The sequence below is a fragment of the Heptranchias perlo genome, unplaced genomic scaffold (assembly GCF_035084215.1).
Source record: "Heptranchias perlo isolate sHepPer1 unplaced genomic scaffold, sHepPer1.hap1 HAP1_SCAFFOLD_184, whole genome shotgun sequence".
Taxonomy (NCBI): domain Eukaryota; kingdom Metazoa; phylum Chordata; class Chondrichthyes; order Hexanchiformes; family Hexanchidae; genus Heptranchias; species Heptranchias perlo.
In genome coordinates, this window is record NW_027139120.1 from 415681 (window position 1) to 435540 (window position 19860).

Genomic DNA, 19860 nt, shown 5'->3' on the forward strand with positions numbered 1-19860 from the left:
TCCCAGGTGCGATCTGAGAAGTGTTTACGAGGTGATAACTGACATGTGATTTGCAGGTGTGATCTGCGATGTGTTTCCCAGGTGTGATCTGTGAAGTGTTTCCCAGGTGTGATCTGAGATGTGTTTCCCAGGTGTGATCTGTGAAGTGTTTCCCAGGTGTGATCTGTGAAGTGTTTCCCAGGTGTGATCTGCGATGTGTTTCCCAGGTGTGATCTGTGAAGTGTTTCCCAGGTGTGATCTGAGATGTGGTTTGCTGGTGTGATTAGAATGTATTTCCCAGGTGTGACCTGAGATGTGGTTCCCAGGTGTGATCTGAGACATGGTTTCCCAGTGGGATCTGAGACGTGTTTCCCAGGTGTGATCTGAGATGTGCTTCCTAGGTGTGATCTGAGATGCTTTTCCCAGGTGTGATCTGAGATATGGTTCCCAGGTGTGATTAGAAATGTTTTCTAGGTGTGACCTGAGAAGTGTTTCCCAGGTGTGATCTGAGATGTGTTTCCCAGGTGTGATACGAGATATCATTCCCAGGTGTGACCTGAGAAGTGATTCCCAGGTGTGATCTGAGATGTGTTTCCCAGGTGTGACCTGAGAAGTGGTTCCCAGGTGTGATCTGAGAAGTGGTTCCCAGGTGTGATCTGAGATGTGTTTCCCAGGTGTGATACGAGATATCATTCCCAGGTGTGACCTGAGAAGTGGTTCCCAGGTGTGATCTGAGATGTGTTTCCCAGGTGTGATACGAGATATCATTCCCAGGTGTGACCTGAGAAGTGATTCCCAGGTGTGATCTGAGATGTGTTTCCCAGGTGTGACCTGAGAAGTGGTTCCCAGGTGTGATCTGAGATGTGTTTCCCAGCTGTGATCTGCAATGTGTTTCCCAGCTGTGATCTGAGATGTGTTTCCCAGCTGTGATCTGCAATGTGTTTCCCAGCTGTGATCTGAGATGTGTTTCCCAGCTGTGATCTGCAATGTGTTTCCCAGCTGTGATCTGAGATGTGTTTCCCAGCTGTGATCTGAGATGTGTTTCCCAGGTGTGATCTGCAATGTGTTTCCCAGCTGTGATCTGAGATGTGTTTCCCAGGTGTGATCTGTGACATGGTTCATAGGTGTGATATGAGACATTGTTCCCAGGTGTGATCTGCAATGTGTTTCCCAGGTGTGATCAGTGAAGTGGTTCCCAGGTGTGATCTTAGACCTGGTTTGCAGGTCTGATCTGCCATGTGTTTCCCAGATGTGATCTGAGAAGTGTTCCCCAGCTGTGATCTGCGATGTATTTCCCGGGTGTGATATAAGATGTGGTTCACAGGTGTGATCAGAGATGTGATTCCCAAGTCTCATCTGGGACTTGGTTCGCAGGTCTGATGAGCAATGTGTTTCCCAGGTGTGATCAGAGATATGGTTCCCAGGTGTGAACTGAGATGTGGTTCCAAGGTGTGATTTGAGACGTGGTTCCCAGGTGTGATTTGAGACGTGTTTCGCAGGTGTGATCTGAGACGTGTTTCCTAGGTTTGATATGAGACGTATTTCCCAGGTGTGATCACAGACGTGGTTCCTAGGCATGATCTGAGATGTGCTTCACAGGTGTGATCTGACAGATGCTTCCCAGATGTGACCTGACGTGTTTCCCAGCTGTGATCTGAGATGTGGTTCCCAGGTGTGATCTGAGACGTGGTTCCCAGATATGATCTGAGATGTGTTTCCCAGGTGTGATCTGAGATGTGTTTCCCAGATATGATCTGAGATGTGTTTCCCAGGTGTGATCTGAGATGTGTTTCCCAGATGTGATCTGAGATGAGTTGCCCAGGTGTGATCTGAGATGTGTTTCCCAGGTGTGATCTGAGATGTGTTTCCCAGGTGTGATCTGAGATGTGTTTCCCAGATATGATCTGAGATGTGTTTCCCAGGTGTGATCTGAGATGTGTTTCCCAGATGTGATCTGAGATGTGTTTCCCAGGTGTGATCTGAGACCTTCTTACCAGGTATGATCTGTGATGTGTTTCCCAGGTGTGATCTGACATGTGTTCCCATGTGTGATCTGAGACCTGTTTCCCAGGTGTGATCTGTGATGTGTTTCCCAGATGTGATCTGAGATGTGTTTCCCAGGTGTGATCTGAGATGTGTTTCCCAGATGTGATCTGAGATGTGTTTCCCAGGTGTGATCTGAGATGTGTTTCCCAGGTTTGATCTGAAATGAGTTTCGCAGGTGTGATCTGAGATGTGTTTCCCAGGTGTGATCTGAGATGTGTTTCCCAGATGTGATCTGAGATGTGTTTCCCAGATGTGATCTGAGATGTGTTTCCCAGGTTTGATCTGAAATGAGTTTCGCAGGTGTGATCTGAGATGTGTTTCCCAGGTGTGATCTGAGATGTGTTTCCCAGATGTGATCTGAGATGTGTTTCCCAGATGTGATCTGAGATGTGTTTCCCAGGTTTGATCTGAAATGAGTTTCGCAGGTGTGATCTGAGATGTGTTTCCCAGGTGTGATCTGAGACAGGGTTCCCAGGTGTGATCTGCGATGTGTTTCCTTGGTGTGATCAGAGATTTGGTCCAAGGTGTGAACTGGGGCGTGGTTCTCAGGTGTGATCTGCGATGTGTTTCCAAGGTGTGATCTGAGATGTGGTTCCCAGTTGTGATCAGAGACGTATTTCCCAGGTGTGAACTGACAGTGTTTCCCAGGTGTGATCTGAGATGCATTTCACAGGTGTGATCTGCGATGTGGTTCCCAGATGTGATCTGAGACATGTTTCCCAGGTGCGATCTGAGAAGTGTTTACGAGGTGATAACTGACATGTGATTTGCAGGTGTGATCTGCGATGTGTTTCCCAGGTGTGATCTGTGAAGTGTTTCCCAGGTGTGATCTGAGATGTGGTTTGCTGGTGTGATTAGAATGTATTTCCCAGGTGTGACCTGAGATGTGGTTCCCAGGTGTGATCTGAGACATGGTTTCCCAGTGGGATCTGAGACGTGTTTCCCAGGTGTGATCTGAGATGTGCTTCCTAGGTGTGATCTGAGATGCTTTTCCCAGGTGTGATCTGAGATATGGTTCCCAGGTGTGATTAGAAATGTTTTCTAGGTGTGACCTGAGAAGTGTTTCCCAGGTGTGATCTGAGACGTGTTTCCCAGGTGTGATCTGAGACGTGTTTCCCAGGTGTGATCTGAGACGTGTTTCCCAGGTGTGATCTGAGACGTGTTTCCCAGATGTGATCTGAGACGTGTTTCCCAGGTGTGATCTGAGACGTGTTTCCCAGATGTGATCTGAGACAGGGTTCCCAGGTGTGATCTGAGACATGTTTCCCAGGTGTGATCTGAGACATGTTTCCCAGGTGTGATCTGAGACAGGGTTCCCAGGTGTGATCTGAGACAGGGTTCCCAGGTTTGATCTGAGACATGTTTCCCAGGCGTGATCTGAGACATATTTCCCAGGCGTGATCTGAGACAGGGTTCCCAGGCGTGATCTGAGACAGGGTTCCCAGGCGTGATCTGAGACAGGGTTCCCAGGTGTGATCTGAGACATGTTTCCCAGGTGTGATCTGAGACAGGGTTCCCAGGTTTGATCTGAGACATGTTTCCCAGGCGTGATCTGAGACATATTTCCCAGGCGTGATCTGAGACAGGGTTCCCAGGTGTGATCTGAGACATGTTTCCCAGGTGTGATCTGAGACAGGGTTCCCAGGTGTGATCTGAGACAGGGTTCCCAGGTTTGATCTGCAATGTGTTTCCTAGCTGTGATCAGAGATGTGTATCCCAGGTGTGATCTGAGATGTGTTTCCCAGGTGTCATCTGCGATATGTTTCCCAGGTATAATCAGAGAGGCGGTTCCCAGGTGTGATCTGAGACGTGTTTCCCGGGTATGAACTCAGATCTGTTTCACAGGTGTGATCTGAGATGTGGTTCCCAGGTGTGAACTGAGACATGTTTCCCAGGGGTGATCTGAAATGTGTTTCCCAGGGGTGATCTGAAATGTGTTTCCCAGGGGTGATCTGAAATGAGGTTCGCAGGTGTGGTCTAAGATATATGTTTCCCAGGTGTAGTCTGCGATGTGTATCCTAGGGGTGATCTGTGATGTGTATCCCAGGTGTACTCTGAGATGCATTTCCCAGGTGTGAATCTGAGATTTTGCTTTCAGGTGTGAGCAGAGATTTGCATTCCTGGTGTTACATTACACGTATTTCCCAGGTGTGATCTGAGATGTGTTTCCCAGGTGTGACCTAGATGTGTTTCCCAGGTGTGATCTGAAATGTGTTTCCCAGGTGTGACCTAGATGTGGTTCGCAGGTGTGATCTGAGATATGATTCCTAGGAGTGATCTGAGACGTGTTTCCCAAGTGTGATCAGAGAAGTGTTTCCCAGGTGTGATCTGAGACGTGGTTCCCAGATGATCTGACATGTGTTTCCCAGTTGTGATCTGAGACATGTTTTCCAGGTGTGATCTGAAATGTGTTTCCCAGGTGTGATTTGCGATGTGTTTCCCAGGTGTGATCTGAGGCGTGGTTCCCAGGTGTGATCAGAGAAATATTTCCCAGTTATGATCAGAGACGTGTTTCCCAGATGTGATCTGAGATGTGTTTCCAAGATGTGATCTGAGATGTGGCTCCCAAGAGTGATCAGAGATTTGCATTCCTGGCGTTATGTTAGACGTATTTCCCAAGTGTGATCGGAGACATGTTTCCCAGGTGTGATCTGAGGAGGTGGTTTCCAGGTGTGATCTGAGATGTGTTTCCCAGATGTGATCTGAGATGTGTTTCCCAGGTGTGATCTGAGATGTGTTTCCCAGGTTTGATCTGAAATGAGTTTCGCAGGTGTGATCTGAGATGTGTTTCCCAGGTGTGATCTGAGATGTGTTTCCCAGATGTGATCTGAGATGTGTTTCCCAGATGTGATCTGAGATGTGTTTCCCAGGTTTGATCTGAAATGAGTTTCGCAGGTGTGATCTGAGATGTGTTTCCCAGGTGTGATCTGAGATGTGTTTCCCAGATGTGATCTGAGATGTGTTTCCCAGATGTGATCTGAGATGTGTTTCCCAGGTTTGATCTGAAATGAGTTTCGCAGGTGTGATCTGAGATGTGTTTCCCAGGTGTGATCTGAGACAGGGTTCCCAGGTGTGATCTGCGATGTGTTTCCTTGGTGTGATCAGAGATTTGGTCCAAGGTGTGAACTGGGGCGTGGTTCTCAGGTGTGATCTGCGATGTGTTTCCAAGGTGTGATCTGAGATGTGGTTCCCAGTTGTGATCAGAGACGTATTTCCCAGGTGTGAACTGACAGTGTTTCCCAGGTGTGATCTGAGATGCATTTCACAGGTGTGATCTGCGATGTGGTTCCCAGATGTGATCTGAGACATGTTTCCCAGGTGCGATCTGAGAAGTGTTTACGAGGTGATAACTGACATGTGATTTGCAGGTGTGATCTGCGATGTGTTTCCCAGGTGTGATCTGTGAAGTGTTTCCCAGGTGTGATCTGAGATGTGTTTCCCAGGTGTGATCTGTGAAGTGTTTCCCAGGTGTGATCTGTGAAGTGTTTCCCAGGTGTGATCTGCGATGTGTTTCCCAGGTGTGATCTGTGAAGTGTTTCCCAGGTGTGATCTGAGATGTGGTTTGCTGGTGTGATTAGAATGTATTTCCCAGGTGTGACCTGAGATGTGGTTCCCAGGTGTGATCTGAGACATGGTTTCCCAGTGGGATCTGAGACGTGTTTCCCAGGTGTGATCTGAGATGTGCTTCCTAGGTGTGATCTGAGATGCTTTTCCCAGGTGTGATCTGAGATATGGTTCCCAGGTGTGATTAGAAATGTTTTCTAGGTGTGACCTGAGAAGTGTTTCCCAGGTGTGATCTGAGATGTGTTTCCCAGGTGTGATACGAGATATCATTCCCAGGTGTGACCTGAGAAGTGATTCCCAGGTGTGATCTGAGATGTGTTTCCCAGGTGTGACCTGAGAAGTGGTTCCCAGGTGTGATCTGAGAAGTGGTTCCCAGGTGTGATCTGAGATGTGTTTCCCAGGTGTGATACGAGATATCATTCCCAGGTGTGACCTGAGAAGTGGTTCCCAGGTGTGATCTGAGATGTGTTTCCCAGGTGTGATACGAGATATCATTCCCAGGTGTGACCTGAGAAGTGATTCCCAGGTGTGATCTGAGATGTGTTTCCCAGGTGTGACCTGAGAAGTGGTTCCCAGGTGTGATCTGAGATGTGTTTCCCAGCTGTGATCTGCAATGTGTTTCCCAGCTGTGATCTGAGATGTGTTTCCCAGCTGTGATCTGCAATGTGTTTCCCAGCTGTGATCTGAGATGTGTTTCCCAGCTGTGATCTGCAATGTGTTTCCCAGCTGTGATCTGAGATGTGTTTCCCAGCTGTGATCTGAGATGTGTTTCCCAGGTGTGATCTGCAATGTGTTTCCCAGCTGTGATCTGAGATGTGTTTCCCAGGTGTGATCTGTGACATGGTTCATAGGTGTGATATGAGACATTGTTCCCAGGTGTGATCTGCAATGTGTTTCCCAGGTGTGATCAGTGAAGTGGTTCCCAGGTGTGATCTTAGACCTGGTTTGCAGGTCTGATCTGCCATGTGTTTCCCAGATGTGATCTGAGAAGTGTTCCCCAGCTGTGATCTGCGATGTATTTCCCGGGTGTGATATAAGATGTGGTTCACAGGTGTGATCAGAGATGTGATTCCCAAGTCTCATCTGGGACTTGGTTCGCAGGTCTGATGAGCAATGTGTTTCCCAGGTGTGATCAGAGATATGGTTCCCAGGTGTGAACTGAGATGTGGTTCCAAGGTGTGATTTGAGACGTGGTTCCCAGGTGTGATTTGAGACGTGTTTCGCAGGTGTGATCTGAGACGTGTTTCCTAGGTTTGATATGAGACGTATTTCCCAGGTGTGATCACAGACGTGGTTCCTAGGCATGATCTGAGATGTGCTTCACAGGTGTGATCTGACAGATGCTTCCCAGATGTGACCTGACGTGTTTCCCAGCTGTGATCTGAGATGTGGTTCCCAGGTGTGATCTGAGACGTGGTTCCCAGATATGATCTGAGATGTGTTTCCCAGGTGTGATCTGAGATGTGTTTCCCAGATATGATCTGAGATGTGTTTCCCAGGTGTGATCTGAGATGTGTTTCCCAGATGTGATCTGAGATGAGTTGCCCAGGTGTGATCTGAGATGTGTTTCCCAGGTGTGATCTGAGATGTGTTTCCCAGGTGTGATCTGAGATGTGTTTCCCAGATATGATCTGAGATGTGTTTCCCAGGTGTGATCTGAGATGTGTTTCCCAGATGTGATCTGAGATGTGTTTCCCAGGTGTGATCTGAGACCTTCTTACCAGGTATGATCTGTGATGTGTTTCCCAGGTGTGATCTGACATGTGTTCCCATGTGTGATCTGAGACCTGTTTCCCAGGTGTGATCTGTGATGTGTTTCCCAGGTGTGATCTGTGATGTGGTTCGCAGGTATGATATGAGACATTGTTCCCAGGTTTGATCTGGGATGTGTTTCCCAGGTGTGATCAGAGAAGTGGTTCCGAGGTGTTATCAGAGATGTGGTTCCCAGGTGTGATCTGCAATGTGTTTACCAGTTGTGATCTGAGACGTGTTTCCTAGTTGTGATCAGGGACATGTTTCCCAGTTGTGATCTGAGATGTGTTTCCCAGGTGTGATCTGAGATATAATTCCCAGTTGTGATCTGAGACGAGGTTCCCAGGTGTGATCTATGACGTGGTTCGCAGGTGTGATCAGAGAAGTAGTTCCAGGTGTGACCTGAGACGTTGTTTCCTTGTGTTATCTGAGACATGTTTCCCAGGTGTGATCTGGGAGGCGTTTCCTAGGTGTGATCTGCCACGTGTTTCCCAGATGTGATCTGAGACCTGTTTCCCATGACTGATCAGAGACATGGTTCCCAGTGGTGATCTGAGATGTGGTTCACAAGTCTGATCTGAGACATGGTTCCCAGGTGTGATCTGAGACACGTTTCCCAGGTGTGATCAAAGAGGTGGCTCCCAGGTGCGATCTGAACTGTGGTCCGCAGGTGTGATGAGAGAAGTGGTTCCCAAGTGTGATCTGAATCGTATTTCCCTGGTGTGATCTGTGATGTGTTTCCCAGCTGTGATCTGAGATGTGGTTCCCAGTTATGATCTTAGACATGTTTCCCAGGTATGATCAGAGACGTGTCCCAGATATGATCTGTGATGTGTATCACAGGTTTGATCAGACATGTGTTTTCCAGGTGTGATCTGAGACATGTTTCCCAGGTGTGATCTGAGACTTGTTTCCCAGGTGTGTTCTGAGACTTGTTTCCCAGGTGTGATCTGAGACTTGTTTCCCAGGTGTGTTCTGAGACTTGTTTCCCAGGTGTGTTCTGAGACTTGTTTCCCAGGTGTGATCTGAGACTTGTTTCCCAGGTGTGTTCTGAGACTTGTTTCCCAGGTGTGATCTGAGACTTGTTTCCCAGGTGTGTTCTGAGACATGTTTCCCAGGTGTGTTCTGAGACATGTTTCCCAGGTGTGTTCTGAGACATGTTTCCCAGGTGTGTTCTGAGACTTGTTTCCCAGGTGTGTTCTGAGACATGTTTCCCAGGTGTGTTCTGAGACATGTTTCCCAGGTGTGTTCTGAGACATGTTTCCCAGGTGTGTTCTGAGACTTGTTTCCCAGGTGTGTTCTGAGACATGTTTCCCAGGTGTGTTCTGAGACATGTTTCCCAGGTGTGTTCTGAGACATGTTTCCCAGGTGTGTTCTGAGACTTGTTTCCCAGGTGTGTTCTGAGACTTGTTTCCCAGGTGTGTTCTGAGACATGTTTCCCAGGTGTGTTCTGAGACTTGTTTCCCAGGTGTGTTCTGAGACATGTTTCCCAGGTGTGTTCTGAGACATGTTTCCCAGGTGTGTTCTGAGACATGTTTCCCAGGTGTGTTCTGAGACTTGTTTCCCAGGTGTGTTCTGAGACTTGTTTCCCAGGTGTGTTCTGAGACATGTTTCCCAGGTGTGTTCTGAGACTTGTTTCCCAGGTGTGTTCTGAGACTTGTTTCCCAGGTGCGATCAGGAAGGTGGTTCTCAGGTGTGATCTGAAACGTGGTTCCCAGTGTGATCTGCGTTGCGTTTCCCAGTTGTGATCAGAGACGTGGTTCGCATGTGTGATCTGAAACATGGCTCCAGGTGTGATCTGCGATATGTTTTCTAGTGGTGATCAGAGATGTGTTTCCCAGGTGTGATCTGAGATGTGTTTCCCAGGTGTGATCAGAGAGGGGGATCCCAGATATGATCTGTGACGTGTTTCCCAGGTGTGACGTGACATGGTTCGCAGGTGTGATATGAGACATGATTCCCAGGTTTGATCTGGGATGTATTTCCCAGGTGTTATCAGAGAAGTGGTTCCCCAGTGTGATCTTAGACATGTTTTCCAGGTATGATCTGTGATGTGTTTCCCAGTTGTGATCTGAGATGTGTTTTCCAGTTGTGATCAGAGATCTGCTTCTCAGGTGTGATCTGAGATGTAAATTCAAGGTGTGATCTGAGATGTGTTTCCCAGTTGTGATCAGAGACCTGCTTCCCAGGTGTGATCTGAGATGTAATTCATAGGTTGACCTGAGATGTTGTTTCCCAGGTTTGCTCAGAAAAGTGGTTGAGATGTTGTTTCCATGTGTGATCTGAGACATATTTCCCAGGTGTGATCTGCCATGTGTTTCCCAGATGTGATCTGAGACCTGTTTCCCAAGTCTGATCTGAGAGGTTTTTCCTTGTTGAGATCAGAGACCTGTTTCTCATGTGTGATCTGAGACGTGTTTCCCAGGTGTGATCTGCTATGTGTTTCCCAGATGTGATCTTGGACATGTTTCCCAGATGTGGTCTGCAATGTGTATCGCAGGTGTGATCAGACAAGTGTTTCCCAGATGTGATCAGAGACCTGTTTCCCAGATGTGATCAGAGGCGTGGTTCCCATGTGTGACCTGAAACGTGGTTCGCAGGTTTGATTTGAGAGATTGTTACCGGGTGTGATCTTAGACGAGTTTCCCAGGTGTGATATGAGACGTGTTTCCCTGGTTTGATCTGCGATGTGTTTCCCAGGTCTGATCAGAGTGGTGATTCCCAGGTGTGTTCTGAGACGCGGTTCCCAAGTGTGATCTGCGATGTGTTTCCCAGGTGTGACTTGAGAGGTGTTTCCCAGCTGTGATCTGCAATGTATATCCCAGGTGTGATCTGAGAAGTGGTTCCCAGGTGTGATCTGAGACGTGTTTCCCAGGTGTGATCTGACACATGTTTCCCATTAGAAACATAGAAAATAGGAGCAAGAGTAGGCCAATCAGCCCTTCGGGCCTGCTCCGCCATTCAAAATGATCATGGCTGAACAGGGAACAGTACCCTGTTCCTACTTTTTCCCCATATCCCTTGATCCCTTTAGCATTAAGAAATATATCTATCTCCTGCTTGAATACATCTAATGACTTGGCCTCCACTGCCTTCTCTGGTAGAGAATTCCACAGGTTCACCACCCTCTGAGTGAAGAAATTTCTCCTCATCTCAGTTCTAAATGGCATACCCCGTATCCTGAGACTGTAACCCCTGGTTCTGGACTCCACAGCCATCGAGCACATCCTCCCTGCATTTAGTCTGTCTAGTCCTGTTAGAATTTTGTATGTTTCGATGAGATCACCTCTCATTCTTCTAAACCCTAGTGAATATAGGCCTAGTCGACCCAATCTCTCCTCATACGTCAGTCCTGCCATCCCAGGAATCAGTCTGGTAAACCTTTGTTGCACTCCCTCCATGGCAAGGACATCCTTCCTCACAGATAAGGAGACCAAAACTGTACACAATACTCCAGATGTGGTCTCACCAAGGCCCTGTATAACTACAGTAAGACATCCCTGCTCCTGTACTCAAATCCTCTTGCAATGAAGGCCAACATACCATTCGCCTTCATAACTGCTTGCTGCACCTGAATGCTCGCTTTCAGCGACTGGTGTACAAGAACACCCAGGTCTCGTTGCACCTCCCCTTTTCCCAATCTATTACCATTCAGTTGATAATCTGCCTTTCTGTTTTTACAACCAAAGTGGATAACCTCACATTTATCCACGTTACACTGCATCTGCCATGTTCTTGCCCACTCACCCAACTTGTCTAAATCACATTGGAGCCTCTTTACATCCTCCTCACAGCTCACATTCCACCCCAGCTTTGTGTCATCTGCAAACTTGGAAATGTTACATTCAGTTCCCTCATCCAAATCATTGATATATATTGTGAATAGCTGGGGCCCAAGCACTGATCCCTGCGGTACCCCACTAGTCACTGCCTGACACCCGGAAAAAGACCCGTTTATTCCTACTCTCTGTTTCCTGTCTGTCAACCAATTCTCAATCCATGCCAGTATATTCCCCCCAATCCCATGTGCTTTAATTTTGTACACTAACCTCTTGTGTGGGACCTTATCAAAAGCCTTCTGAAAATCCAAATCCACCACATCCACTGGTTCTCCCCTATCTATTCTACTAGTTACATCCTCAAAAAACTCCAGTAGATTTGTTAAGCATGATTTCCCTTTCATAAACCCATGCTGACTTTGTCCAATCCCGTTAATGCCCTCCAAGTGTTGTTTAATAACATCTTTTATAATAGACTCTAGCTTTTTTCCCCACTACTGATGTTAGGCTAACTGGTCTGTAATTCCCTGTTTTTTCTCTCCCTCCTTTTTTAAATAGTGGGGTTACATTTGCCACCCTCCAATCTGTAGGAACTGTTCCAGAGTCTAGAGAATTTTGGAAGATGATCACCAATGCATCCACTATTTCCAGGGCCACTTCCTTTGTGTGTGATCTAAGACGTGTTTCCCAGGTATGATCTGAGACTTGGTCGGCAGGTATGATCTGCGATTTGTTTCCCAATTGTGATGTCAGATTTGTTTCCCAGGTGTGATCTGAGATATGTTTCCCAGGTGTGATCTGAGAAGCACTTCCCAGTTGTGATCTGAGATATGATTCCAAAGTGTGATCTGAGATATGCTTCCCCGCTGTGTTCTGAAATACCTTTTCTGAGACATGTTTCCCAGGTATGATCTGATACGTGTTTCCCAGGTGTGATGTGCTATGCGGTTCACAGGTGTGATGTGAAACGTGTTTCCCAGGTGTGATCTGCGATGTGGTTCCCAGGTGTGCTCTGCGATGTTGTTCCTAGGTGTGATCTACGATGTGTTTCCCAGTTGCGATCTGGAATGTTTTTCCCAGCTGTGATCTGAGAAGCGTTTCCCAGTTGTGATCTGAGACTTGATTCCTAGATGTGATCTGCGATGTGTTTCCCAGATGTGATCTGAGATGTAATACCAAGGTGTGATCTGAAATGTGCTTCCCATCTGTGGTCTGAAATGTCTTTTCCAGGTGTGATCTTAGATTTTTTTTGTCACAGGTGTGATCTGAGACGTCGTTCCCAGGTGTGATCTGTGTTGAGTTTCCCAGGATTGATCTGAGATGTGTTTCCCAGATGTGATGTTAGACGTGTTTCCCAAGTGTAATCCGAGATGTTGTTCGCAAGTGTGATCTGAGACGTGATTCCCAGATGTGCTGTGAGACATGTTTCCCAGGTGGGATCTGAGACATGTTTCCCAGGTGTGACCTGAGATGTGTTTTCCAGGTGTGATCTGATACGTGTTTCCCAGGTGTGATGTGCGATGCGGTTCACAGGTGTGATCTGAGACTTGTTTCCCAGATGTGATCTGTGACGTGTTTCCCAGGTGTGATCTGAGATGTGTTTTCCAGGTGTGATCTGCGATGTTGTTCCTAGGTGTGATCTACGATGTGTTTCCCAGGATTGATCTGCGATGTGGTTCCCAGGTGTGCTCTGCGATGTTGTTCCTAGGTGTGATCTACGATGTGTTTCCCAGTTGTGATCTGGGATGTGTTTCCCAGCTGTGATCTGAGAAGCGTTTCCCAGTTATGATCTGAGACTTGATTCCTAGATGTGATCTGAAATGTGCTTCCCATCTGTGGTCTGAAATGTCTTTTCCAGGTGTGATCTTAGATTTTTTTTGTCACAGGTGTGATCGGAGACGTCATTCCCAGGTGTGATCTGTGTTGAGTTTCCCAGGATTGATCTGAGGTGTGTTTCCCAGATGTGATGTCAGACGTGTTTCCCAGGTGTAATCCGAGATGTTGTTCGCAAGTGTGATCTGAGACGTGTTTCCCAGATGTGCTCTGAGACATGTTTCCCAGGTGGGATCTGAGACATGTTTCCCAGGTGAGATCTGAGATGTGTTTTCTAGGTGTGATGTGCGATGCGGTTCACAGGCATGATCTGAGACTTGTTTCCCAGATGTGATCTGTAACGTGTTTCCCAGGTGCGATCTGAGATTTGCTTTCCAGGTGTGATCTGCGGTGTGGTTTCCAGATGTGATCTGAGATGTGGTTCACAGGTGTGATCAGAAATATCTTTCCCAGGTGTGATCTGAGACATGATTTCCAGGAGTGCTCTGAGACGAGTTTCCCAGGTGTGATCTGCGTTGTGTTTCCCAGGTGTGATCTGAGTCGTGTTTTCGAGGTGCAATCTGTGACGTTTTTCCCATGTATGATCTGAATCATGTTGCCCAGGTGCGGTCTGAGAAGCTTTTCCCAGGTGTGATCAGCGACGTGTTTCCCAGCTGTGATCTGAGACGTGGTTCACAGGTATGATATGAGATGTGTTTCGCAGTAATGATCTGAGATATGTTTCCCAGGTGTGATCTGAGACATGTTTTCCAAGTGTGATCTGAGATGTGCTTCCCAGGGATGATCTAAGATGTGGTTCGCAGGTGTGATCTGAGACTTGTTTCTCAGGTGTGATCTGAGACGTGCTTCCCATGTGTGCTCTGAGATATGCTTCTCAGGTGTGTTGTGAGGTGTGATTCCCAGGTGTGATCTGATCTGTGTTTCAAAGGTTTCATCTGAGACGTGTTTTCCAGGTGTGACCTGAGACGTGTTTCCCAGGTGTGATCTGAGACGTGTTTCCCAGGTGTGATCTGAGACGTGTTTCCCAGGTGTGATCTGAGACGTGTTTCCCAGGTGTGATCTGCTTTGTGTTTCCCAGCTGTGGTCTGAGATGTGTTTTCGAGGTGTGATCTTAGTTTTTTTTGTCACAGGTGTGATCTGAGACGTCATTCCCAGGTGTAATCTGAGTTGAGTTTCCCAGGTGTGATCTGAGATGTGTTTCGCTGGTGTGATCTGAGATGTGATTTCCAGGTGTGATCTGAGATGTGTTTCCCTGGTGTGTTCTCTGATGTGGTTTTCAGATGTGTCCCAGTTGTATTTGTCCAATTGTCAAAACAATCTGTCTCTAGCATGCCCCACAGAGCCTGTTTATGAAATGAAGCAAGATAGTAAGGTGAGATACTTACTGAATGCAGGAGGTACACAAACCGCCCCACAACCAAACACACAGCACTTATCTGTCCCGGGGCAGTCCTCATCACACGTACATCCCCGCTTCGTCACGGCAACCACCAGTCTCCGTGGACACTGTCCCAATTTAATTACTGCAAAACACAAGACACAGCCCTGTAATATTCCACACTCATATTACTATAGAAAGGCAAGAAAGCGCAGGGACTTTCAAAAGGCGTTTGATAAAGTGCTGCATAATAGGCTTGTCAGCAAAGTTGAAGCCCATGGAATAAAGGGGCAGTGGCAGCATGGATACAGAATTGGCTAAGTGACAGGAAACAGAGAGTAGTGGTGAACGGTTGTTTTTCGGACTGGAGGGAGGTGTACAGTAGTGTTCCCCAGGGGTCGGTGCTGGGACCACTGCTTTTCTTGCTATATATTAATGATTTGGACTTGGTGTACAGGGCACAATTTCAAAATTTGCTGATGACACAAAACTTGGAAGTGTAGTAAACAGTGAGGAGGATAGTGATAGACTTCAAGAGGATATAGACAGGCTGATGGAATGGGCGGACACATGGCAAATGAAATTTAACGCAGAGAAGTGCAAAGTGATACATTTTGGTAGGAAGAATGAGGAGAGACAATATAAACTAAACCGTACAATTCTAAAGGGGGTGCAGGAACAGAGAGATCTGGGGGCATATCTACATAAATCTTTGAAGGTGGCAGGACAGGTTGAGAAAGTGGTTAAAAAATTATATGGGATCCTGGGCTTTATAAATAGACACATAGAGTACAAAAGTATGGAAGTTATGATGAACCTTCATAAAACACTGATTCGACCACAACTGGAGTATTGTGTCCAGTTCTGGGCACCGCACTTCAGGAAGGACGTGAAGGTCTTAGAGAGGGTGCAGAAGAGATTTACTAGAATGATTCCAGGGATGAGGGACTTCAGTTACGTGGATAGACTGGAGAAACTGGGAACAGAGACAGTTGAGAGGAGATTTGATAGAGGTATTCAAAATGATGAAGGGTTTAGAAAAAGTAAATAAAGAAAAACTGTTCCCATTGGTGGAAGGGTCAAGGACCAGAGGACATAGATTTAAGGTGATTGGCAAATGAACCAAAGGTGACATGAGGAAAAACTTACTTACACCGCGGGTGGTTAGAATCTGGAATGCACTGCCCGAGGGGGTGGTGGAGGCAGATTCAATCATGGCCTTCAAAAGGGAACTGGATAAGTACTTGAAGGGAAAACATTTGCAGGGCTATGGGAATAGGGCGGGGGAATGGGAGCAATTGGAATGCTCTTGCAGAGAGTCGGCATGGGCTCGATGGGCCGAATGGCCTCCTTCCGTGCTGTAACCATTCTATGATTCTAAGATTCTAAGAGAACGGTCTTCAAGGGAACACAAAATGAGTTGGAGGAAGGTTAATTTCATGACCTCAGGTTGTGCCAAAGTGCATTGCAGCCAATGAAGTGCAGTCACTGTTGTAGTGTTGGAAATGCAGCAGCCAATTTGCGCACAGCAAGATTCCTAAAACAGCAATGAGATAATGACCAGATCATCTATTTTCATGATGTTGAGGGATTAATATTCGTTAGGAGACCAAGGACAACTCCCCTGCTCTTCTTCACAGGATGCCGATATTTATACTGACACTAATAATGACTGATCGATACCGATATCTATACTGACACTAATAATTCCCCATCGATACTAATATTTATACTGACGCTAATACTTCCCCATCGATACTAATATTTATACTGACACTAATACTTCCCCATCGATACTAATATTTATACTGACGCGAATACTTCCCCATCGATACTAATATTTATACTGACACTAATACTTCCCCATCGATACTAATATTTATACTGACGCTAATACTTCCCCATCGATACCAATACTTATACTGACACTAATACTTGCCCAAAGATACCAATATTTATACTGACGCGAATACTTCCCCATCAATACTAATATTTAGACTGACGATAATACTTCTCCATCGATACCAATATTTATACTGACACCAATACTTCCCCATTGATACCAATATTTATACTGACGTTAATACTTCCCCATCGATACCAATATTTATACTGACACTAATACTCCCCCATCGATACTAATATTTATACTGACGCTAATACTTCCCAATCAATACTAATATTTAGACTGACGATAATACTTCCCCATCGATACCAATATTTATACTGACACTAATACTCCCCCATCGATACTAATATTTATACTGACGCGAATACTTCCCAATCAATACTAATATTTAGACTGACGATAATACTTCTCCATCGATACTAATATTCATACTGACACTAATACTTCTCCATCGATACCGATATTTATACTGACACTAATACTTCTACATCGATAATAATATTTATACTGACACTAATACTTCCCCATCAATACAAACATTCATACTGACACTAATACTTCTCCATCGATACTAATATTCATACTGACACTAATACTTCCCCATCGATAATAATATTTATATTGACACTAATACTTCTCCATCGATAATAATATTTATACTGACACTAATACTTCTCCATCGATACCAATATTTATACTGACACTAATACTTCCCCATCGATACCAATATTCATACTGACACTAATACTTCTCGATCGATACTAATATTTATACTGACACTAATACTTCTCCATCGATACTAATATTTATACTGACACTAATACTTCCCCAGCGATACTAATATTTATATTGAGACTATTACTTCTCCATCAATACTGATATTTACACTGACACTAATACTTCCCCATCGATACTAATATTTATACTGACACTAATACTTCTCCATCGATACCAATATTTATACTGACACTAATATTTCACCATCGATATCAATATTCATACTGACACTAATACTTCTCCATCGATATAATATTTATACTGACACTAATACTTCTCCATCGATACTAATATTTATACTGACACTAATACTTCCCCATTGATACTAATATTTATACTGAGACTATTACTTCTCCATCGATACCGATATTTATACTGACACTAATACTTCCCCATCGATACTAATATTTATACTTACACAAATACTTCTCCATCGATACCTATATTTATACTGACACTAATACTTCCCCATCGATACTAATATTTATACTGACACTAATACTTCTCCATCAATACCTATATTTATACTGACACTAATACTTCTCCATCGATACCTATATTTATACTGACACTAATACTTCTCCATCGATACCAATATTTATACTGACACTAATACTTCTCCATCGATACTAATATTTATACTGACACTAATACTTCCCCATCGATACTAATATTTATACTGAGACTATTACTTCTCCATCGATACCGATATTTATACTGACACTAATACTTCCCCATCGATACTAATATTTATACTGACACAAATACTTCTCCATCGATACCTATATTTATACTGACACTAATACTTCCCCATCGATACTAATATTTATACTGACACTAATACTTCTCCATCGATACCTATATTTATACTGACACTAATACTTCTCCATCGATACCTATATTTATACTGACACTAATACTTCTCCATCGATACCAATATTTATACTGACACTAAGTCTTCTCCATCGAAACGAATATTTATACTGACACTAATACTTCTCCATCGATACTAATATTTATACTGACACTAATACTTCCCCATCGATACTAATATTTATACTGAGACTATTACTTCTCCATCGATACCGATATTTATACTGACACTAATACTTCCCCATCGATACTAATATTTATACTGACACAAATACTTCTCCATCGATACCTATATTTATACTGACACTAATACTTCCCCATCGATACTAATATTTATACTGACACTAATACTTCTCCATCGATACCTATATTTATACTGACACTAATACTTCCCCATCGATACCAATATTTATACTGACACTAATTCTTCTCCATCGAAACGAATATTTATACTGACACTAATACTTCTCCATCGATACTAGTATTTATACTGACGCGAATACTTCCCCATCGATACTAATATTTATACTGACGATAATACTTCTCCATCGATACCAATATTTATACTGAAACTAATACTTCCCCATCGATACTAATATTTATACTGACACTAATACTTGCCCATCGATAATAATATTTATACTGACGATAATACTTCCCCATCGATACTAATATTTATACTGACACTAACGCTTCCCCATCAATACTAATATTTATACTGACACTAATACTTCCCCATCAATACTAATATTTATACTGACGATAATACTTCTCCATCGATACCGATATTTATACTGACGCTAATACTTCCCCATCGATACTAATATTTATACTGACGCTAATACTTCCCCATCGATACTAATATTTATACTGACGCTAATACTTCCCCATCGATACTTATATTTATATTGACACTAATACTTCCCCATCGATAATAGTATTTATACTGGCACTAATACTTCTCCATCGATACTAATATTTATACTGACGCTAATACTTCCCCATCGATACCAATATTTATGCTGACACAAATACTTCTCCATCGATACTAATATTCATACTGACACTAATACTTCCCCATCGATACAAACATTCATACTGACACTAATACTTCTCCATCGATACCAATATTTATACTGACGCTAATACTTCCCCATCGATACCAATATTTATGCTGACACTAATACTTCTCCATCGATACCAATATTTATACTGACACTAATACTTCTCCATCGATACCAATATTTATACTGACACTAATACTTCTCCATCGATACCAATATTTATACTGACACTAATACTTCTCCATCGATACCAATATTTATACTGACACTAATACTTCTCCATCGATACCAATATTTATACTGACACTAATACTTCTCCATCGATACCAATATTTATACTGACACTAATACTTCCCCATCGATACCAATATTTATACTGACACTAATACTTCTCCATCGATACCAATATTTACACTGACACTAATACTTCCCCATCGATACTAATATTTATTATGGCACTAATACTTCTCCATCGATACCAATATTTATACTGACACTAATACTTCTCCATCGATAATAATATTTATACTGACACTAACACTTCTCCATCGATACTGATATTTATAATGACACTAAAATTTACCTATCGATACCAATATTTATACTGACACTAATACTCTCCGATGGATTCCGATATCTATATTGAAACTAAGGGGGAACAAATTGGATAAGGGCCATTTTCGGGCGGGGGTAGCGACCGGGGTGTATTAGTGTCAGTATAGATATCGGTATCGATCAGAGTGTATTAGTGTCAGTATAGATATTGATATCGATCGGGGTGTATTAGTGTCAGTATAGATATCGGTATCGATCAGAGTGTATTAGTGTCAGTATAGATATCGGTATCGATCAGAGTGTATTAGTGTCAGTATAGATATCGGTATCGATCAGAGTGTATTAGTGTCA

At 44.2% G+C, this 19860-nt stretch overlaps 1 protein-coding gene across 1 annotated transcript in view; it reads right to left on the bottom strand.

Moving 5' to 3' along the window:
- Window positions 1-19860, bottom strand: part of wfdc2 (WAP four-disulfide core domain 2) — a 117205-nt gene that overhangs the window by 25959 nt on the left and 71386 nt on the right. The window contains exon 2 of the mRNA XM_067977864.1: window positions 14339-14476. Coding sequence (XP_067833965.1) covers window positions 14339-14476 — 138 coding nt within the window. The remainder of the gene's footprint in view (window positions 1-14338; window positions 14477-19860) is intronic.